We start from the raw sequence: 23,608 nt of genomic DNA on the forward strand, positions 1-23,608 counted from the left end.
CTCCCCATAGAATTGTATTTGGCACGTGGTCTTATTCCCAAACTGCACCCCTCCTCATGGGGTCCCTTCTTATTCACCTTGGGTGGTTCCATGGGGTCCCAGCAGTCTACATCCTCTAGACACTGTCTTGATAAGTTGTGGTTCTTATACCACTATTTTAGTATATGGTTTGGTCTCCACCTGGAGCCCACTGTGTATTAGTGCTGTTTTCTATTATTTTTGTGCTACAGTATTGTGTGCTTTGTGAGTATTTTCGTGTAGAAGATACTGCGTCATATTTAGAGTGTGTAATATTAAGAAATACATGTTTCTATAACTACCTTGTGGTTCTCCTTACATTTAACTAATACTATAAGGTTGCATTCTGGTAAAACAAGCTGCTTAACATTCCTTCAAGACTCAGCCTGAAGGCTGCTCACCGCAGCTTCCACTTGGATAGCTTTCTAAGGTTATCTGTGACCTCTTAAATCACCATAAGCGTTGTTTGGACTGGTACAGGGTGCACACTTTAATTAGTGGACAGCATATACGAGGCCAACTTCTCACAATCAGTTCATGGCTGGAGGTTTTACTCCACCTTCTGTAGGTGGTGCATTTGCCCTGTCTAGTCTTTTCCAGATTTTCACTATGCACTCCAAACCCCACCAATTAGTGATTTGCCAAGCTTAGAGAAAGAGTCTTTTATAGGCATGCCCACATTGGTTGGTATAAATATCATCCAGCTTGTGCCGGCAATGTGTGTTGAAGACTTGACCTGTTTGCAAAAGCCAAAGCTGTTCATCAGGTCTGAGAGGGCCCTAGTGTCATTGCAGCCTTCTTCTAAATAAAAAATAAAATCACACATCCCTGAGTAAACTGTTAAGTTAAGATTGAAGGAGAATTCTCACCAATTGGGGAGAATTCACTCCAACCTTAAATAGTTGGGTAACCAGATTTAGACTACCAGGTTTGAGCACGCATTGAGTAGGTTATGTGTGGATGTTCGTAGGCGTTCCATTAAGTTCTAGTTCTCTGTAGATAGCTGATGAGTTAACCCACTGCCTCGTACACACGGAGGGTTACCCATGATGTTAGCACCAACGCATCCTTTCCAAACCATGCAAATGGTTAGAATACAGTACCAGTTCCTCAGAGCCGCTGTCTCCACAGGAAGGAAAACATGCAGTGGAGACTCACTTGGATCCAGTCATTGGTCAGAGATATAGAAGTTGCAGGGGTACCAATGCAGGATCGCAGATGCTGATGCATGTGATTTTTTTCCTGTGATATTATGGATGCTACAATAAACATCTTTAAGGAGATATGATTACTGCACTGCAGTGAGGTGAGGTAAGAACTATTAAAAAAGGCTATTTGGCATACAGCACTGCACAGAACCCCCAAATGAAATACATTGGCTTCTTTTAAATCCACAGACGTAACCCAAGCTCTCTTTTAGCAATTGTCTTTTTATATGTACCATTATTATGAGATGGTTAAGCTTAACATTTGCCAGACCTTTTATTCTACAGCTCCTCCCTTGCACTCAGATGTTATGAATGTTTGCAGTCAAATGAATTGTCCAGTGCCCAAACATTACCATTTGTTTAAGTAACAAAACTCACATTTGAATTGTTCTCCTTTTGACCAACAGAAATATATACTGGACAGATATTAATCTAAAATTATGCAAATTTGAGGATTAAACTGTTGATAAGGCCAACGCCTAGTTGCACTCCCCTATGACACTTAATTGACCTATTAATTGACCTAATGTTTCAAAATTATGCACATAGGTAGGTAATATGGGAGGCACCAAAACAGAGCTTTGTTATTAACATTAAGAAATATTCCAAAATTGATGCTACATTTTACGGAATGTAGACAATGCCAATGTGTTTTTTGATAAAATTACTTATCCAGGCCAAAATTGTTGTAAAAACAAAATACAGTATCAGTTATTGGTACAGACTGGCCATCCATTCAATAAAAAATATAATACAACAGCACCTAAACAAATCATCATGATCTGAAAGTTACATATCAAAATTACAAAAAGGAAAAAAGTATATGCTTTATTAAAAGATGTGTTTTGTTGTTTAATAAAGATAAGTACATATTTTTTAAAGCACCCATCAATAACTATTGATTGAAAACCCTACAATAAGCGTGCTGTGCTAAGTAATGAGATAAGTGACATATGTCAGCTCACCACATTTCAGCAAAGTATACAAATTACCTTAAACTATTTAGGATTTTTTTTTAGTATATCTGAAGAGATCCACTAACCTCTACCATAATCTCAGATTGGCTGTTAAAACGTTCTAATACATTATCCGTTAAAACTGCAGGATATAAATTAATCCAGCAAACATAAATGGGTAAATGAACATTTAAAAAGTATACCTTGATTTGTTGTTGTGAAGTTAACGTAAACTCACGATGCCATTTTAGAAAAACAGAAACAAAAAGACCGTTTTTCACATTTGCTGAGTAACATTTAAAAAAAGTTGCAGCCTTAAATAGTCCCTCAACTTAAAGTTTAAAGTCGGTTGGTACTATTTGACCAAATGTATTTCTTTATCTGCTTCTAGTTTCCCTGGATATTGCGGGACTATGTCTCGGAAACGCTGGATCTGAATAACCCGGAAGTGTTTCGGGATCTCTCTAAGCCAATTGGTGTTGTGAATGAGAGGCACGCAAAGGAAGTGAAGGAAAAGTGAGTTCTCTTTGTGGTGAATCTTAGATGAATGCCATAGGAAGGTGAGGCACAGTTATTCATAAGCAAAATCTGGTTGCTATTAAAAGAAGATATTCATTAGCTTAAATTGCGTGCACTTCTTTCAGAAGAGTGGTGGTGTCAAACTGAACACCTGAAATCATATGAGTAAATATTTTTCACATCAATAAACACATATTTGCTTTTATTTTAATTTTCATAACTTTTGAATTCCAGTTTTCTCAACAATGTCTATTTTCTCAGGTATGAGAGTTTCGAGGATCCATCGGGCACTGTTGATAAATTCCACTATGGGACCCACTATTCAAACGCAGCTGGCGTGATGCACTATATGATCCGGGTGGAGCCTTTTACCACTCTCCACATACAGCTCCAGAGTGGAAGGTAAAGGACAGGGAAAGAAACAGGCAGACTGTATTTTTGTGATGAGCCCCAATGCCTTTGTTTTTACAGCAATGAATGATTAAATCAACACAGCAGAGAATAGTCACAACCCGCAGCCAAAGCATTGCATTTTGAACTAGCAATATTATTTGACAACCTCACTGTAACCAAGACAGCACAATAGTGACATAAATGAACTCGAACAGCACCATTGCGCTCTTTACTCTCAGCAAATCTAAGTAACCTGTGGCTCTACTGTGTCTAAAATACACTGACCAACCACCCCAATCTTAACAAAAACCATGCTCAATCAAATCTTAGTAGCATGGCAATAGCCAATTAAAAGCTAATCATCATGCTCCTGATGCTAAACAGCCACAAACTTACTATTATGCTTATAATATTTTCTAACTGGAACTGATCCTGTCTTCTGAAATTATGATACTAGTAAATAAAAACACACCTAATCACATAAACCTGCTCCCACCAAGCATTACCAGTTATGACCAATGCAGACCGAGCCATCCCAACATTGCTGAAACCTCACATTTACACACTTCTCTTCAGAGTATTGTATTGTTCCTTATAGTTTGTGTACGTTTGTCTTTCTTCTTGTCGTAGTGCTCGCTGAAGAATTAGCTTGTGTGCTCAGATTAATGTAAGCAAAGTTCCAGTGCAAGGGGTAGCGTGTCCTGTTCTTGAACCTTACACTGCTACATCGGCTCTTTGTTTGAGCTGTTTCTGATTGTTACTCTTTTTGCCTTTAGAAACAAAATGCTAATTACTGTTCTTTCCATTACTGTTTTTAAATTCCGGTCCTTGTTGTCATCTTTACTTTGTAGTACAGGCATGTACAGCCTGTTGGCTTGGATATGAGATATATTGCTATAGATACAAAAAGAGCTGTCTTGGTGGAATTGCCAGCGTACTCACTCTTTTCTAAATGATTAATTATGTTGATGTTTTCTGTGGGACTGATAAATTGCCCCCTCTTTTTTCCACTATCTGATGTATCGCAATGGGTTCTCAGTACTCCAGTGCATGAAATTGCTTAAGTGAAACAAAATAAGGCAGTCTCTTTTGTCTAATTTTTACTCTTCTTTTTCCTGTTGATTATTTGAGGTTTGACTGTTCAGATCGACAGTTTCACTCGGTCCCCGCTGCCTGGCAGGCCCGAATGGAGAACCCCGTGGATGTGAAAGAGTTAATCCCTGAATTTTTCTATTTTCCAGAGTTCTTGGAGAATGGAAATGGTAAAGGCCTCATCCGTTACGATCCACAGGATATTTTCCAGTATTTGTGCAGATAATCTGCTCTTCTGAGTTTAATTATGTGGGGTTAGAAGGAGGTGGGAAGAAGTTCAATATTTGACAATTTCAACCTATAGCTAACCAAATATACCATCCTAGGAGATTCTACAATAAAATCAAGAAAACATTGATGGTGGAAATTATAGAATCATTAGTACCACCATAGTGGTTGCATTGCATAGTATACTACTTTCTATGACCCAAACCAGGCTCAAAACACAGGCTGGTTATGGCGGAAGAGACATTACAGTTCTAGGATCTCAAATATTGAACTTGCCCCACAAAACATTAGAGGATAAAAGTAGCCACCTGAAATTTAGAAGGACGATCAAACAATCTATATTCAGTGTTTTAAAAAACAATTATATGGCTAAAATAATCATGTTTGTAATTTTGCTATATGGGGTGGCTAAGGAGCATAAGGAAAATGCTACATGTTCCATTGAAGATGGGTGTAACAAGTATCCTTTACTATTCTCTGTTTTTCATTCAACCAAATATTCCCTTGTTCCTTATTCTGAGTGCAGTCCATACCAGTTGGTGGACAGTGGCACCTTTCACAAGAACATGTTTGCTTCCTAAGCTCACACTTTGAACCAATTCAGTTTGCACAGTGTTATAGAGAGAACAACTCACTTGTCTTTAAAACTGCGCTCTACAAGAAAACAAGCCCATAATAATTGCACAAGCTTCAATTATAAATCGCTTGAAACACAGGCATATAAGTAGTTATAGTATTACTGTAAAAAAATCAACTTGAAGATTATGTAGAATGTATAAGATTGTATCATGCACAGGTGTTGGTAGAAACAATGGATCTGGGTCAAAATTGCTTGAAGTTTATATGCATACCATGGTATGAAATGACACCTGGGATTAAGGGGGAACACAAGAAGCAACATGTATATCAGTAAGATGTGATAGGAAAATAAAAGTTGATCTGGAAAGCAGATCTAAATAAACTGCAGCATCACAGACAAAATGATGCTGATGTTCTCAAACATACCATTTTGGCCTACCAAACACAATAGCTTCATGTTGTTTATGGTCCGGTTCAGCTAGCAGATGGACTGATTCTTTGCTGTAAGTGATGCATATAACAATTGCAGAGTGGAGATCAAAGAAGTCAAAGGTAGAGATAAAATTCACAAGACAAAAATATACACTGTATATTTGAGTGGTAAATTCTAGGTTTCCAAGTTGCAGCTCTAGCAGGATAAAACTTGACTCAGTACAGCTCAGACCAGACTAAACAAGGGACAGCAGTGTGTTTATAAGGATTCTGTTAAAGAAGACAGACAAGGACTTAACTTTGTAACATCGTGAGGCGAGAAAATGTAGAGATGAAACTAACATCTAGGGAGCTTATTCACAAAGGTAAATTTACACATGAGTATATCTATGTATGCTCTTACACTATGTAGTTAATTTACTCTTTTAGTTATTTATCATTTCCGAATGTAAAATTTACTACAAGTTGTAGACTGACATGTCTCCACCACTGAAAATAGGAGGTGGAGTTAAATTTACAAGTATAAAGTTACTACTAGTAATGTTTCACATGTAGGCAGAGATCACCACTACTGGGTACAGAAGTCCCTACTGAAACATAGAGTGAAAACCTATAAGGTATAAAAAAAAAGTAAAACATTTTTATGGTAAAAATTATTGTAAATTCATTTTACCTACTTTAAATGTAGAACAAAAACATGTAAACAACGCCACAGCACTATTAGCTTGGGTTGAATAAAATATTGAATTAATCTAAATATGTTGCAATTCTTTTTTTAGTTTCATTTAGAATATCACACCTAATTAAAATGTTTATGCATATTTATTATGAATTAACAATCACAAAATGTTATATATATTGAAATGATTTCTATACATATAAAATATTTTATTAACTGTATTTATTCAAACATAAATGCTATAAGATTCATTTTTGTATTGAAAATATAGGAGGGGTGAACATTTCCCCCAGTAGGTTTCTGAATTGCATTTTGTTGTAAGTAACTTCAGTATAGTACTACAGTATGTAATGCAGTTAGTGAATCAGGCCCAAACTGTATGAAGTGTGTGGATCAAGTTAGGAAAATTTGCATATTCCAGTGGAGAGTTGGCTCCAAATATTTAAGTGATACCACCTGAGGTTCGGATGCACTGCCTCACAAAAATGTGCTATCAGCAAAATAATTAACAGATTTTTAGATGAATGTGGTACCTGAATTTCTTAGTTAGAATATTGTCTGTCATAAATATGGTGTTCTAAATATAATTTACATAAATATTTCCCCATTTAAGTTTAATAATAGAAAATCTACAACTGATGAGATGATAGATTTGTAAATGATATTTAGGACAATATTGATGTCAGACCATATTTTTGTATACTGTACTTTTATGTACAACAGTTGAGATGGAGGAGACAAGAGAACTATTATCTATTATGCTAAAGGAGGCTGGCAAATGGGCTAGCTAGAGGTTTAGGCATTCCTTATATGAGGTCAGTTTTTAAGTATCTAGTCAGTAAGTCTGCCAGTTACCACATTTTTGCCATATCCATTCTTGTTATATCTATAACACTTTTAGTGGTTTGAGAATTAAATTGAAATAGTGGTAGGATTACAGATCTTTTTTGTCAAGAAGTAAATTTTTTGGGAAATGCGATTCAGAGAACTAATCTATATTTCATGTGCAGGATTTGATCTTGGATGCCTTCAGATCTCTAATGGGAAGGTGAACGATGTTGTGCTTCCAAGGTGGGCTGAGTCACGAGAAGATTTTATCTATAAACATAGGAAAGCACTGGTAAGATTATCAAAGAATAAAACGTTTTCAAATTGTTAAATCATAGTGTTTCTCCATCAGGGTTTAGGTAGTTTGAAAGGCCTTGGTATGCCTGGTTCAGTAAAATCATCACGGTGGCCTGTTAGAAATGAAGGGTCTCTAGATGGCAGTGGCTTTCACCCTGCCAAGTAGGTACCCTTGCTTCTAGTCAGGATAAGGGGATTAATGCAAGATAACCCCCTCACCCCTCTGGTAGCTTGGCACAAGCAATTAGGCCTATCTCAGAGGCAATGTGTAAAGTATTTGTACATAACACACAGTAACACAATGAAACCACTACAAATCGACACCACAACAGTTTAGAAAAATAAAATATCTTTATCTAAACCAAACAAGACAATAATTACACTAATCCATTACACGCTAGTCAAAATATTACTTTTAAAAGAGCTAAAACAGTTCAGTCCATATAAAGTTATTGATGCTTCCCTTTTAGCACAAAGTACCTGCTATGCTTCAAAATCACACAATGAAAACCGGTGCAGGAGAGGTGAGGCGCAATAAAGCACAATGAACCATCAGTTCCTCTCACTCAGGGAGGGTGATGCGTCGGTTCCTTACTCGTAGGAAAGGTGATACATCGGTTCTTTTCTCCAAGGGAGCTGATGCATGGGTTCCTTACTGCTACACAGGGGAGGCGATGCATCTGTTCCTTACTGGAGATGAGGTGATGTGTTAGTTTCTTACTAGGAGTAGAGGTGATGTGTACGTTTCTTACTGTGCGGGCGAGGTGATGGGTTGGTTCTCCGGACACGCGGCCTTGGTTCCTCACTGAAGCCCAGCATCTTCGTAGACTTGCCACACAGGTGCGATGCGTGAAAATCTGGTTGCGCTTCAATCGAGGAAGGAGGGGTGAACTAGGTGCTGCATTGATTTCTTCAGCCGCGATCCAATGAGGCATCAGTCTTCTCAGCTGCTCTGCGTGGCCTGCATCGGATTCAGTGTGGGGGCCTCAAACTTTGCAGACCGCTGTGCTGAACTCCGGCTGGGGTCGTTCTTTGGGCCAAAGCCAGGTGCTGCATCGAATTCTACGGCGGTAGTGTATGAAAATTTCTCCCACATGGCAGTTCTGCATCAGAAAAACAGGCGCTGGAAGGGTCATGTTTTGATTTTGCAGGATTTCGCAGCTTTTTGTTGCAGGGAACACCGCCAAGGGCTCAGAACTGGAATTGACACCACTTGGCTGGTCAGATCTCCCACCAGTGGAGTTCAGGCAGCTGCAGATAAAGTTTCTGATGGCCCTGAGACTTCCAACATGAGGCAAGCCACACACAAGCCCTTGGAGAAACTTCACAAGCAGGATACAGAGCAAAGTTCAGTCCTTTCCCTCTCCACAGCCGAAGCAGCAACTGCTGGCCAAACCAGCAAAACAACACGCAGCAAAGGGGGAGTACTCCTCCTTACAGCTCTTCTTGACAGAGGTTCCTCTTGATCCAGAAGTATTCTAAAAGTCTGGGGTTTTAGGTTCAATACTTATATAACTTTTGGCCTTTGAAGTTGACATTCTTTAAAGGATTGTCTTTATAGTGTGCACGTTTTTGTCTTGCCTGGTCTTGGCTCCAGACACACTCCAGGGGGTTAGACACAGCCTTCAGGTGTATGTGACAACTCCTCTGACCACTCTGCCCATTACCAGGCTGATGGGCCTTACTAAGCTAATCCGTATTTGCAGGGCACACCTCAACTCCATTTGTGTGACTGTCTAGAGTAAATGCACAATCAGGCCCCTGTCAGTCTAAACCAGACTGACAGGGAGGTAGAGGCACAGGATCGCAAAGCAAGAAAACGCCCAGTTTCTAAAAGTGCCACTTTCAAACACACAATTTAAAACCCACCTTTACAAAAAGGTATGTTTCAAAATTCTGATCTCAGAGATCCCAAACTCCAAACCTTTAGCTGTTCCCAGTTGAAAGTTACACTTGTAAAATGTTACAAGGCAGCTCCAATGGTATCAAAGAAACAATAGGTGTCTGTGGGTCTGGAGAAATAACTCAACCTCCTATAGCCAGCATAAAAACTCCCTGAAAAAATATATTAAAAAGAAAGTAATCATCCGTGTTACTCAAGCACAACAAGATATTTCCAGGGTATAAAAGTACCCATCAGTTATCGTCCGGTACCGCCCTTGTCATCATCTGGGTCTCCTCACAACAAGAAAAATATACTTGCAGCCACTTGATGATTTGAAGTAGATGCACCAGTGTTTAAGGGTGTATCTTGAGTGACAATGTTCAGATAACTGATTTGCAGTGCGTGAAAACAAGTGAAAGTGTGAGCGTGGTGATATTTATAAAATTGGAGAGTTGAGAGGAAGAGAAATTTTATTGATAACTCTCAAACTTCCAATATTTAAAAACAGTGCGGGAAAATAGTAGGTTTAACAAATAGCTACTCTATGAATTTATAGGCCAACATGTTTCGGCAGTAAATGGACATCTTTCATGCTTTCATCGGGACCAATACATCGCTACTGCATGGATATAGAGTGAATAAATTATATTACAACCATGTCACCTGGGCGTCCTAGGTGCGTACGGAAAATCCTCCGGGGTACTGGATGGTGTCCAGAGGTAGAGAGTAGTTATGCCAGATAAAAGAAGGGAGCAAAATGAGAAAACACAAAATTGGTGTCAAAAATTGTTAGGTACAACCAATTGCAACTACAAGTACTGTGTCAACCATATGCGTCATTAGTACACATATTCAGCCCATAAACATCATGGGTGTATGGCATGTATCCCTGACTCAACTTTTCAGTTGAAAAAGTACGTGCATCAACAGGTATCGCTTTTCAGTCTATGTACATACACAATAGTGTTATTTAGAGGCATCCCCTCTTTCACAGAATGTGTACAACGAATTTCCTCTGACCCAAGGGGTCTATTTTGCTTTGTGGGCGCTATGCTGGTTTAAAACGCTTCAAATAAAGCACAAAAAAATCGATGTTAGGGACACTTTGTGATTCAGTGTGTATCGTGATCACAAAATACATCGGGTCGTCTCTTTAAGAAGAGTTAAGTTCTCACGATACTGGCAGATATTGTATTGCCCAAAGTATACTCAAAACTGGTGTTAAAGGTGAGCATAATATGGCTCCATTCTGCAATTGATGGCTAAGTGCTCCCTTGCTCTCACTCGATTGCCATAAGGGAATGCCGAGAGAACAGAACAGAACCCGATCACACACGCAGAGACCGAAAGACGGTCGCGTGTGTGCGTTCAAAGGCTAAGCGTACATTCAAAAAGGCTTTGTCCCGGCAAAGAAATGAGACTCTCGGCTGCTCACCTGACTGTCGGTACTCCGGGCGTCCCTCCGAGCCTACTCGGGGAGGTACCTGCACAGTCCGTGGCGCCATTTTTAATTTGGTGAAAAAAACGTCATCTCGGTATCGCCGTACGTACGCATTATGCCTGTTCTCGCAGAGGGTAATGGGAATTGTGGTCCCGACTATTCAATAATATTGGCATGCACTGTGTGTTTTCGCAATCAGTTGCGCTGTGCACAGTTCTTATTATGTCTGAGTCACGGGGTCGCGAACTCCCCTTTGCGATCCCCCGTAACTGACTCTCCATTTCCTCAACAGGACTGGTCCGGGCCCTTTAAGGACAGCCTGGACTTCCCGGACTTTGACTCTGCCCCTATGACGTCGGAGTTTGTCGGCCTATCAGAACTAGCCTCCGGGGAAAGAAAGGCGGGCCCGGAAGACGGGAACGTCGGTGTGGTCCAACGCGACTTTGAGCGGAGGAGAGGAAGCCGACTGGAAGACGACCGGACTGAAGACACCGACCAAGAGGACGTCGGAGCCGGGAAAGCTGGCAGCGGAGCCACGGACCTGGAGGACGTCGGAGCCGGGAGAGCTGGCAGCAGAGCCACGGACCTGGAGGACATCGGAGCCGGGAGAGCTGGTAGGAGAGCCAAGGGCCGAGAGAACGTCCAGGAGACTCCACCACAGGAGAAACCAGGAGGCCACCGTCCCCTCACATTGCCCGGCCACGTTTAGGAAGACGCGTGGCTAATCCAGGTACGGGAGCATTTCAGAACACTCCTAGGACTTAAGAGGGGGGGAACCGGGTAGCAGAGGGAGGAGGGGGGGGCTATCCTAAGGGCACCATTTCCTTTTGCGCACTGAGCACCGCACTCATCGGTTTAGTGTTCTATCCAGGGACCAATGGTGATGGTTTATTCCTTCCTCACTAATGTTACCCGCAACCCCTGCCCCGTAACCAGAATCTGTTATAGAGCTGTGAGTTAACGGCCACGTTTCCTTTCTTTTTCATTATACCCTGGCGAGACGGTGAGGAGAAAAGAAAACTGATCAAGCCGTGTACACATACCGAAGATCAGCTGCAAGAAGCATAACACTCATTCAATTTGGAAGAGTTGAACTTGCTGTATATACCGCCTAATAAAAATATAGTTATTCCCACACTTCCGTATTGGCTCCTTCTCTCCTTGTATACCCTTAAGGTTACAAGGGGCGAGCCAGATAGGAGCCTCCGTCTGACAAAGATGGAGAACCTACTCAATCAGATGAGGGAAGGACAGGCCAAGTTGGAGTGGGCTGTGGGACAGTCTACAGAACAAGCCGACAATGACAGGGCAGCCTTCACAGCCGCCATACAACAACAAGCCGACAATTTAACCAAACTAGCTGAGGGACAAACCCAACTCTTAGCCATCCTGGGGCAAAGTCGCGCTGCTGCTCCTCCTGGGGCCATGGTACCTCTGCAGAAGTATGTTGCCGGGGATGACCCCATTTCATTCTTTTTGAACTTTGAAAGGGCAGCTAGAGCTAGTGCCTGGCTGGGAGAACAGTGGCCTTTCTATCTAGCACCCCTTTTATCCGGGAAGGCCCAGGCAGCCTATCAAATGGCTAACAAAGACGGGACAGCCTACTACGGACATGTTAAACAGCTTGTCCTAGACAGACTCGGGTCGATGATGAAAGCCACAGGCTACGATTCCGACAGGAAAGAGGACAACCAAGCGATGCACCAAAAACATTGTTCTACAAATTAAGAGACGCCGCTGACCGTTGGTTGAAACCGCAGGACGGTAATATGGAAGAAGTTATGAATAAAATCTACCTTGAGCAGTTTCTTGAAGCACTTCCTTATGGGACTCAAAGGTGGCTTAGACAGCATGCAGGATTAACTTTGGAACATGCTATAGAAATGGCCAATTCTTATGCCCGAGCCCAAAACCGTCCTACCTTCAGAGAAGCAGACAGACCCAACGCCAGTAAAGTCCCAGGAAAAACCGAAAAGAAAGTATACAAGGGCCCGACAGAATTTCCTCTTAAACCCCGCTCCCATAAAATCGATCCTCCTGTTATGACTGGTCCACAATGTTACGAGTGTGGAGAGTGAGGGCACATCACGAGGTATTGTCGCAAAAAGAAAGAGGAAGAACCTATGGAAGTAGGATACATGCCCCGCGCCATCATGTATGCCCAAGAAACAGGCCCGCCTTTTATGTAAGTGTATTGCTTGATAATCAGAAAACCCAAGCCTTATTAGATTCAGGATGTTGCCATTCAGTAGTCAGGAAAAGTTCCCTGCCTGCCTCTTCACTTCACGGACGGTCAGGATAAAATGTGTACATGGTGATATTCGAACCTATCCTTTAGCCAGGGTAACAGTCACAACTGAGGAAAGTACACAAGTACAGTGCGAGGTAGGAGTACTCCCCGAATTACCTGAACCCCTTATTATTGGTACAGATAATACGTGTTTTTCTACTCTAATGACGGAAGCTTTACAAAGGAGTAGACTAATAGAGCACAGTAACACTGGTTTACTAGTGGCCAAACCATGGGCCTCAGATTCCAATTTTCGAGCTGCCCAATTAAATGACGCCTCTTTAGCTCAAACCTGGCAGAATGCCCAAGAGAACAAAGATCGGGGAAGGCTCCTCTACCCCTGTTTTGTGGAAAAGAACAGACTCCTATATAGGTTAGGCCATGACCAGGCGACCGCACAATTAATTGTGCCCACCACCTTCCGTGACCAAGTCATGTTTTATGCTCATGCCCCCCTCTTGGAAGGGCATTCCGGGGCTGAAAAACCACTAATTCGATCATACAACACTTTTTCTGGCCTGGGGTATAAGCACAGGTTAAAAAGTATTGTCAGGAATGTCACATTTGTCAGAAACGCAATCCCTATATCCCGCCAAAAGTTCCTTTAGTTCCTCTTCCCATCATAGGAAAGCCTTTTGAAAGGATTGGTGTAGACATAATCGGACCTCTCCCTAAATCACACCGAGGATACCAGTATTTAATGGTTGTCGTGGATTACGCTACCCGCTATCTGAAGGCGTTTCCTTTAAGGGCCTCCGCAACAACCGCCATTTCCCAAACATTAGTTTAATTGTTTGCCCGAATGGGTTTTCCCAAGGAATTAATAACAGACAAGGGAACCCCTTTTGTTTCCCGCCTCATGAAACAGATCTGCAACCTTTTGAACGTTAAACACCTGCGCACCTCGGTTTATCACCCTTAAACCGACGGGTTAGTCGAACGTTATAATGGCCTTCTAAAAACCACCCTAAAGAAATTGTTGACAGGAGAGGGGAAACACTGGGACCAGTTGCTTCCATTGGCGCTGTTCGTCCTACGAAGCTAATATCAGAGTAGTCTGGGAGCCTCCCCATTTGAGCTCCTTTTTGGAAGGAAGCCCCGCACTCTGTTCGAGATCACCCGCGATAGCTGGGAAAGAGATGGGGCTCACAATGCCCAAGAACTTTTGGAAAATTCACAACAACTAAAGACCCGTTTGCATAAGTTGAGAACTCTCTCTTATGACACCATGGAGAAGGCCCTGGTGAAACAGAAAACCTTTTATGATAAAGGAAAAAAATGGAGAGAACTGGCCATAGGAGATTGGGCCCTCGTTCTCTTGCCCACGTCTATTCACAAACTCCGCAAGGAGTGGCAGGGACCATTCCCAGTGATAAGGAAAATAGGAAAAACCACCTATGCCTTAAAACTCTCACCCTCAAGAACCCAGATATATCACATTAACATCCTTAAGAAGTGGTTGGGTCCCCCTCCATGGTCACCTGTGGCAGTTTCCATAGCCTCGTCAATCCCGCATACCATAGAGCGAGCAGTGCTAAACCATGAACTTCCTGAAGAGAAGAAAAAGGAAGTGCTGAACATACTCCTAAAAGATCAGCCCATTTTCTCAGACCAACCGGGTAGGACGACTTTAGCAGTCCATTCGATCCCAACCCCTGATGGCGTTACTATAGAACAAAAGCCCTACCGCGTCCCCGAGGCTCGAAGGTTGTTACTAAGCACAGAGATAAGTAAAATGTTGGACGCTGGAATCATAGTCCCCTCCAAAAGCAACTGGTCTTCCCCAGTAGTTTTAGTGCCAAAACCGGACGTAAGCACTAGGTTTTGCATAGATTTCCGTGCCGTTAACAAGGTTTCAAAACAAGATGGGTACCCATTACCGAGAGTGGACGAACTAATCGAACGCCTTGGTGAGGCTCAATACATAACCACCATTGACCTCACCAAGGGCTACTGGCAAGTGCCCCTTCTACCCCAAGATCAGGAGAAGACAGCCTTTTCGACACCTGAAGGGTTATTTCATTTCACGGTTCTTCCATTCGGGTTACATGGGGCTCCTGCGATGTTTCAATGTCTTATGGATACCCTCCTAGTCCCCTATACCCAGTTCGCAGCCGCCTACTTGGACGACATCATTGTCCACAGTCCCACCTGGGAGGCCCACCTCCACCACATAGAACAGATACTGGGGGCTCTACAAAAGAACGGGTTACACATAAACTCAAAAAAATCACGAATAGCATTTACCCAAGTCAAATTCTTAGGTTATGTCCTGGGAGAGGGTCATCTGTTTCCCTAACAAGAAAAGGTAAAAGCCATCCAGTCACAGGTCTTCCCAGCAACGAGAAGGGATCTGAGGGCCTACATAGGTCTCGTCGGCTATTATCGCCGTTTCATCCCACACTTTGCCTCAGCCTCTGCCCCCCTAACAGACATGCTAAAGAAAAGAGCTACTTCTGTGCACTTCAAAAAACCTTCCCCTCAAGTCTGTACAGCATTCCAAACCCTTAAAGACATCCTGTCCTCTGCCCCGGTCTTGATGGCCCCTGACTTCGAGAAACCTTTTTTTTTTACAAACAGATGCTTCAGGCGTGGGTTTAGGGGCAGTGCTCTCACAACTAGACACCGAAGGCAGGGAAAAACCCCTCTTGTACCTGAGTCGAAAGCTATTCCCTCGAGAGGCGGCATTCCCCACAATAGAAAAAGAGTGCCTTGCGGTCAAGTGGAGTATCGAGAAACTCCGATATTACCTAGAAAGTCGCCATTTCACACTGTTTACCGACCATGCTCCTTTAACCTGGCTGCAGCAGAACAAAGGCCGGAATGATTGCATCTTGCGCTGGCTCCTTTCACTCCAGCCATATGACTTCGAAGTACGGCATAGGAAGGGGACAAACCAAACGAATGCTGACTTCCTGTCACGCTATCCTCTTTCCCCCGAACGGGAAAAGCTAGGGGGGGGGATTTGTCACGGGGTCGCGAACTCCCCTTTGCGATCCCCCGTAACTGACTCTCCATCTCCTCAACAGGACTGGTCCGGGCCCTTTAAGGACAGCCTGGACTTCCCGGACTTTGACTCCACCCCTATGACGTCGGAGTTTGTCGGCCTATCAGAACTAGCCTCCGGGGAAAGAAAGGCGGGCCCAGAAGACGCGAACGTCGGTGTGGTCCAATGCGACTTTGAGCGGAGGAGAGGAAGCCGGCTGGAAGACGACCGGACTGAAGACACTGACCAAGAGGACGTCGGAGCCGGGAGAGCTGGCAGCGGAGCCACGGACCTGGAGGACGTCGGAGCCGGGACAGCTGGCAGTGGAGCCACGGACCTGGAGGACATCGGAGCCGGGAGAGCTGGTAGCAGAACCAAGGGCCGAGAGAACGTCCAGGAGACTCCACCACAGGAGAAGCCAGGAGGCCACCGTCCCCTCGCATTGCCCAGCCACTCTCAGGAAGACGCGTGGCTAAGCCAGGTATGGGAGTGTTTCAGAACACTCCTAGGACTTAAGAGGGGGGGACCGGGTAGCAGAGGGAGGAGGGGGGGACTATCCTAAGGTCACCATTTCCTTTTGCGCACTGAGCACCGCACTCATCGGTTTAGTGTTCTATCCAGGGACCAATGGTGATGGTTTATTCCTTCCTCACTAATGTTACCCGCACCCCCTGCCCCATAACCAGAATCGGTTATAGAGCTGTGTAACCTTTCCGGGACTCGCGGGGAGAGCAGTGAAGGGCAACAAGCGTGTTTTGGTTACAACGGGTTTTAATGAACTGAGTAAATGATCAGAACAAGTCTTTCTCAGTAAGGGGGTTCTCCGGGGAGATCGGCTTCGTGACCTTCTTCGTCAGCGGTGTTCTAAATATTGAGTCCTCCGATAGCCGGTCTGGCTCCGTCGGGCTGTGTTATCGTCGGGGTCCGTCTTGCCAACGCCCCGTCCCCAGGACCGGAGGGAAACAAAACAAAAGTCACTCGTGAGAGCGTTGTCCTACTCGGACAGCAGTATACGGGAAATGGAGTGAGGATTCAAACCCACACGTGCTCCAGCTTTTCTATACAAGTGAAGGGGTCGTGAGGGGGATTGTGCTCGGGATAGGGATAACCGGGAACCAGGGACTCCGCTAATGTAACACCGGACTGCCCTTTCGTCCCACCCAGCCCCTGAGCCGATTACGCACCTGCACAAGCCACGCACCTCCCCCGGGTGAGTGGCTGGGCGGCTCGTGGGATCGGTGGCCTCCAGGCGTATCCTCTTCAGTCGGGGCTCCTCCTCCTCCACGGTGCGACTCCTCCGTCCCGCTCATTTCACTCCTTCGCCGTCCTTTCTCCTCTTCTCCTCTCCAGGTGTACAAGCACACCTCGTCGTCCTGGATTTCCGCTTTTGACGGCGTTCCGTCAATCCGTAACTTCGCCCACTCGTCCTCTCCTTGATAGTTAAAGGGCCAGTCTCTGTCTTTCTCCTGGGCCGCTGCAACCTCGTCTCCTGTCCCTCGATAGTCCATCTGCTGAGGGATAGAAGAGGGGTTAATGGAAGCACTTTGCGGAGTCTTTGGCATGTGTACAGGTCCTGACCCCCTAACGGGGAGCCACGTCGGGGACACCCCGTTACATTCCTCCCCCCTAGGACGCTCACGTTCGGGGAGCGGATGACGGGACAGGAAATCGGCACCCACATTGTCAACCCCTTTCCTGTGCCGCACTGTGAATGAGTACGGCTGGAGAGACAGAAACCAGCGCATCACACGCGCGTTGTTAGACTTGTTTCTGGCCATCCAGAGGAGGGGGGCATGGTCAGTGAACAGGGTAAACGGATGCCCCTCCAGGTAGTAAGACAGCTTCTCCACAGCCCATTTAACCGCCAAACACTCCTTTTCAATGGTGGCATAGCGCAACTCACGCGGAATCTGTTTCCTGCTTACATATAGGATGGGATGATCCCTACCGTCCTGTCCAATCTGAGATAGCACAGCTCCTATACCATACTCTGATGCGTCAGTGTGCAGGGTGAAGGGTTTAGAAAAATCAGGGGATGTCAGTACCGGGGTGGAGGTGATGATATGTTTGAGGTGGGTGAATGCTGACAACATGGCTTCTGTGGGTTGTAGGGACGCAGAGGATTTACCGGGATGTCGCAAGGCATCTGAAAGGGGCGCCGCTATGTGAGAGAACTGTGGAATGAAGCGTCGGTAATACCCAACCAATCCCAGGAATGCTCTCAACTGTTTTCGGTTGGCGGGAAAAGGGGTTTCCACTATTGCCCTGATCTTCTCAATCTGAGGCTCAATGAGCCCGTGACCCAGGACATACCCCAGATATTTCACCTTTTGATAGGCGACTTTTGATTTTTTTGCGTTTATCTTCAGGCCTGCCTTTTCCAAGGCTAGGAACACCTCATGTACATGGCGTAGATGATCGGACCAGGATGGACTATGAATAACAATGTCGTCGAGGTAAGCCGAGGCGAACTGGGATACGTCTTTCAGTACGGTGTTCATGAGTCGCTGGAAGGTGGCAGGGGCTCCATGCAATCCGAAGGGGAGGACCGTGAATTCGTAATGTCCTTCATGTGTACTGAAGGCAGTTTTCCGTCGGTCTTCTTCCTTTAAGGGCACCTGCCAATATCCTTTGGTGAGGTCGAGTGTTGTGATATACTGTGCATCCCCTAACCGCTCTATTAATTCATCGACTCTCGGGAGGGGATAGGCATCGAAGCAGGAGATCTCATTCAGCGCCCTGAAGTCCATACAAAACCTACGTGAGCCATCTGGTTTGGGGATCATGACTATGGGACTGGACCAATGGCTTTTTGACGGTCGGATGACTCCCAGTTTTAACATGTCCTCCACTTCCTTCTGTATCGCCCTTCTCCGGGATTCAGGTACTCGGTATGGTTTGATTTTTACCGTCTTCCCTGGGGCCGTCTCGATGCTGTGTTCAGCCATAGATGTTTTGCCGGGTAGATTAGAGAAGAGTGTGTCATGACGTAATAAGAGGTTGTTTAGTTCTTCATTCTGGCTAGAAGTAAGCTCGTCATTGATCTGCAGCTCTTCACGGGTGGATGGCGTTGACAGTGGGGCGGCTAAATGTGCTTCGGAGGGTGCAGGACCTAACCACTTCTTCAGAAGATTAACACTTGTGTTTTGTGGGGCCCAGTCCGGAGTCGGTAACTTGTGTTGCCGATAGTTTCGACTACTTTGTGGGGGCCCACCCATTCTGCTCGAAACTTCTGGTTGGATGAAGGAAGGAGAATCAGAGCCCAGTCGTTTATCTTCAGACGTCTCCATCTCTTCCCTTTGTCATAGGAGGCCTTTTGCCGTCTCTGTTGCGTTTCCAGGTGGGTATACGCCAGTTTTCCCAATCGTGATTTTAGGCTTTGGGCGTATTCTAGGGTGGTGGCTGTCTCCTCCGGTAGCTCGTTCTCCCAGGCATCCTTTGTCATCTCCATCAAGGACCGGGGTTGTCTTCCGTATAAAAGTTCAAAGGAAGACACGCCTAGGCTGCTCTGCCGTTGTCCTCGGATCACGTAGAGAGCCAGGGGCAAGAGGTGGTCCCATTCAGCCCCGCTGACCTCCAACATTTTACGAAGTGTTGTTTTGAGGGTCCGGTTATACCTCTCCACAAGGCCATCCGTTTGCGGATGGTACACAGAAGTGCGGATCTGGTGTATGTCGAGGTTTTTACATACTTCCCTCATTAGTTTGGACACGAACGGGGTACCTTGGTCCCTAAGGATTTCTTTAGGGAACCCTACTCGGCTGAATACTTCAATCACCCGTTCCGCCACTTGTTTAGTGGTGGCCGCGGTTAGTGGAAAGGCCTCAGGAAACCGGGTCGCATAGTCAACCATTACCAACACATGTTGGAACCCCTTTCTTATCTTCGGGAGGGGACCGATGAGGTCCATGCCGACTCTTTCGAATGGTTTCCCTATAATGGGAAGGGGTTGTAGAGGGATTTGCGGGGCCTTGTCATATTCTTTTTCTGGCGAATGCAACACTCCTTGCAGTACACCGCTGTGTCCTTGTATGTGCCCGGCCAGTAAAAGTGTCTGAGAATGTTTTGGGTAGTCTTCCCCCCCCCCCCCCCGTGTGTCCCGCTAATAAGTGACTATGGGCAAAGAAGAGCACCTGACTCCGGAAGGACACTGGTACTAGTAGTTGTGCTTCCTCGTTGGGGTTTCCTTCCCGGTATAACAGGTCATGTTTAATGATAAATCGGGGAAACCTGTCCGGATCATGCTCCTGACCCTGATGGGCCTGCTCCCAGGCGTTAAAAAGTGTGGGGTCGTTTGACTGCGCATAGCGGAAGCGCCTGTCTAATAGCCAAGGTTCAGGGGCGAGCATCGAGGGACAGGGGGCACGGGGACCGTTCTCCTGGGGTGGTGTTCTATTGTGACTTTCTGTACTGTTCTTAAACATGGACAAAAACCGAGGGTTGTCGGTGCCTATGATAAGGTCCTCGGGAAAAGAGGCTAACACTCCCACCCTCACCGTCTGGGTATCCCCCTTCTTGATTTGAATAGGAATGTTTGCTACTGGGTAGGGTCGTACATCCCCATGCACACACCGAATGCTCACCATTTGTCTGGGAATATACTGGGACAGGGTTACATGTTTGGTTTGAATTACGGACTGTCTACACCCAGAGTCTAGTAAGGCAGGAATGGAGGTCCCGTTTACCCTGACACTTACTCTGTACGTGCCTCCCATCTCTGCCGAGGAGAGTACGGATTTTGGAAGGTACCCTACTTCCATCGGTTCATCCGGGGGTCTTCTCTTTGGACAGTGTCTGGCAATGTGCCCCCAATTCCCGCAGTCAAAGCATTGGGGACCGGATGCTCCCGGGCTCATGGGTTGCCAGGGCCGTGGCTTAGGTGGCTCGCCCGGACGTGGCGCCTTCTTCTCGGGTTTGGGTGCTTGCCGGGGCGCCTTCTCATGTTCCCATCCTGGATTCCGGGGCTGTGCCGGTGCAATCGAGGAGGCAAAATGATTGACACAAAATAATGGTGTCTAGGGAAGCGACAATAAATTGGTTTCTTACCCTGTATCAAAAAAACTTATTGAGTCACTGTGGTTTGGGTACTTTGTGTTGTTCACTATTGATATTAGGTCTAGCCCTCACCACATAAAGGACCTAACCCCTTTTGTTCCCAACATATTTAAGATGGCAGGGGCACGTTATAAGGTATATCAAGTTTTGACTGTTAGAATTGGTAAGTCTCCTCTGTTGCCAGGGACGATTGCTACCAATGTCTATGCTTACTGATTTTGAGGTCTGCGGGCAGGCTGCACGCATGCCGCAAGGATGATGTCCTTCAACTGCAGGCAGATCCTAAAGCGTGCCTACAGAGCATGGAATCTTACTCTTTGGTCTCGTGTGCACCAGTTTGTCTTTAAGATTGGGACCTCATCTAAAGGCAAAAAGTGGCAGTGGTAAATTGTCAGAACCAGTGTTCAGAATGGTCCAATGTTTCTTAATTATTTTCTGCACATTATTAGATAAAGTGCTGAATGTATTGACAAACGTTATCCTTTGATCTTTTTTTTGGAGTTGCCGGTTCTAAAAGAGACATGATTGTTATTCGCAGCTCTTTTCAGGGATTGATGTACACGTTTTTTGGGATATTTCCTTGCTCTTAGTTGTTTCTCCAATGCGTGTGCATGCTCATAAAATGTCTCTTTAGTAGAGCAGTTACGTTGAATACGTAAGAACTGCCCGTAAGGCAAGTTATTTTTCAAAGCCTTTGGATGGCAGCTGTTGTAGCACAATAAAGAGTTACGTGCCATAGGTTTTTTGTATAGTTCTGATCTTAGCCCTGTTGGTGTAGCTGTTATTAGAAGATCTAGAAATTCCAAATGCTGTTTATCATGCTCTACCGTAAAGCTCCAATGATAACCTATGGCAGAGCTAGTCCGTGCAATAGCAAAAAACTAAATTGGCAGTATTTCAATGTCAGGATATGTACTGGTGTGTTTTACATGTCCTACCTTTCACATACACTGCACCCTGTCCATGGGGGTTCCTTGGGCCTACCTTAGGGGTACCTTGCATGTATTAAATGGGAAGGTTGGGGCCTTACAAGTGAGTGCATTAGCCAGGTTGTCATGGTAGTTAAGAACTGCACTTAGGCACTGCAATGGCAGGCCAAAAACAAGTTTACAGGGCAACTTCTTTGGGTGACACAACCAATGCTGCAGACCCTCTATTAGTATTTCATTTACGGGTCCTGTGCACACACAGCGCACTTTAGTAGGGACCTACCACTAAATCAAATAAGCCAATCATGGATAAACCAGGTCCTAATGTTCTGTATCTGCGGCATCCCTGTTTACATAATTTGCTATTATATCAGTATGTCCAATATAAAGGCTTTAAGTAGCCTGATAAAAGGACATTGCCCACTGTGAGGATTCTGCTGTATGGTTGTTTTTTCACAAAAATATTTAAAATAAAGCGTTTTTATTCCAAAGATTGTGACAACAAATATTATGTATGGTGTGTATTTACAAGGATTTCTTTGGAATACGTTATTGATAAATTTATTGTGAAAATTGCAAAAAACACAGTTGATGGACAGAATGTAGAACAATGTCATACATTCACCCCAGTACAAGGATCTGGGCCTAAATCCATCGTTTTTTTGCACTCCACACCACCCTGGGTTAGACACTGGCTATATGCAAATCAGCTCTGACCCTGTGCCTCATGGGAACAGTCCAGTCCGAACTACCAAGCCATGTCTTTCCCAGACCGGAATCAAGCATCCAAGGACCGGTTTCTGGCTATCAGCCTTCATCAGCCTGGATAGCTTGACTCCAGTTGTGTGGAGAGCCTGGGACTCACGTCTGAGCATCCCCAGCACACTCGGGGTGAAAATTGCAAAAAACACAGTTGATGGACAGAATGTAGAACAATGTCATACATTCACCCCAGTACAAGGATCTGGGCCTAAATCCATCGTTTTTTTGCACTCCACACCACCCTGGGTTAGACACTGGCTATATGCAAATCAGCTCTGACCCTGTGCCTCATGGGAACAGTCCAGTCCGAACTACCAAGCCATGTCTTTCCCAGACCGGAATCAAGCATCCAAGGACCGGTTTCTGGCTATCAGCCTTCATCAGCCTGGATAGCTTGACTCCAGTGGTGTGGAGAGCCTGGGACTCACGTCTGAGCATCCCCAGCACACTCGGGGTGAAAATTGCAAAAAACACATTTGATGGACAGAATGTAGAACAATGTCATACATTCACCCCAGTACAAGGATCTGGGCCTAAATCCATCGTTTTTTTGCACTCCACACCACCCTGGGTTAGACACTGGCTATATGCAAATCAGCTCTGACCCTGTGCCTCATGGGAACAGTCCAGTCCGAACTACCAAGTCATGTCTTTCCCAGACCGGAATCAAGCATCCAAGGACCGGTTTCTGGCTATCAGCCTTCATCAGCCTGGATAGCTTGACTCCAGTGGTGTGGAGAGCCTGGGACTCACGTCTGAGCAAATTTATTGTGGCCTCTTTTTCACTAAACCAATAGGTGTGCTTTATATATGTGGATGTGCTGACACCTTGATAAAGTCAATAGGCTAGTCTTTTATATTCTCGTGTTATGACCCTTTGACAAAGCTAGTAGATCTGCCTTATTTAACATTACATGAAGAGATAAAGCAACTGGCATTAATGTCCATTTCATTGGTGGCTGATCTTAACCATTTTCATCAGGTTGGATTAGATCAACATCGCAGTCAATTGCTGATATGTTAGATGCATA

General features: G+C 44.9%; 1 protein-coding gene across 7 annotated transcripts in view; it reads left to right on the forward strand.

The window, feature by feature from the left end:
• NBEAL2 (neurobeachin like 2) overlaps positions 1-23,608 on the forward strand; it is a 750,879-nt gene that overhangs the window by 622,973 nt on the left and 104,298 nt on the right. For all 7 annotated transcript variants that reach the window (XM_086940998.1, XM_086940997.1, XM_086941000.1 and 4 more), the window contains 4 exons: positions 2,574-2,698; positions 2,963-3,103; positions 4,226-4,356; positions 7,115-7,224. In XM_086940998.1, the coding sequence (XP_086797124.1) occupies positions 2,574-2,698; positions 2,963-3,103; positions 4,226-4,356; positions 7,115-7,224 (507 nt within the window). The remainder of the gene's footprint in view (positions 1-2,573; positions 2,699-2,962; positions 3,104-4,225; positions 4,357-7,114; positions 7,225-23,608) is intronic.

The sequence above is a fragment of the Lissotriton vulgaris genome, chromosome 10, assembly GCF_964263255.1.
Source record: "Lissotriton vulgaris chromosome 10, aLisVul1.2, whole genome shotgun sequence".
Classification (NCBI taxonomy): domain Eukaryota; kingdom Metazoa; phylum Chordata; class Amphibia; order Caudata; family Salamandridae; genus Lissotriton; species Lissotriton vulgaris.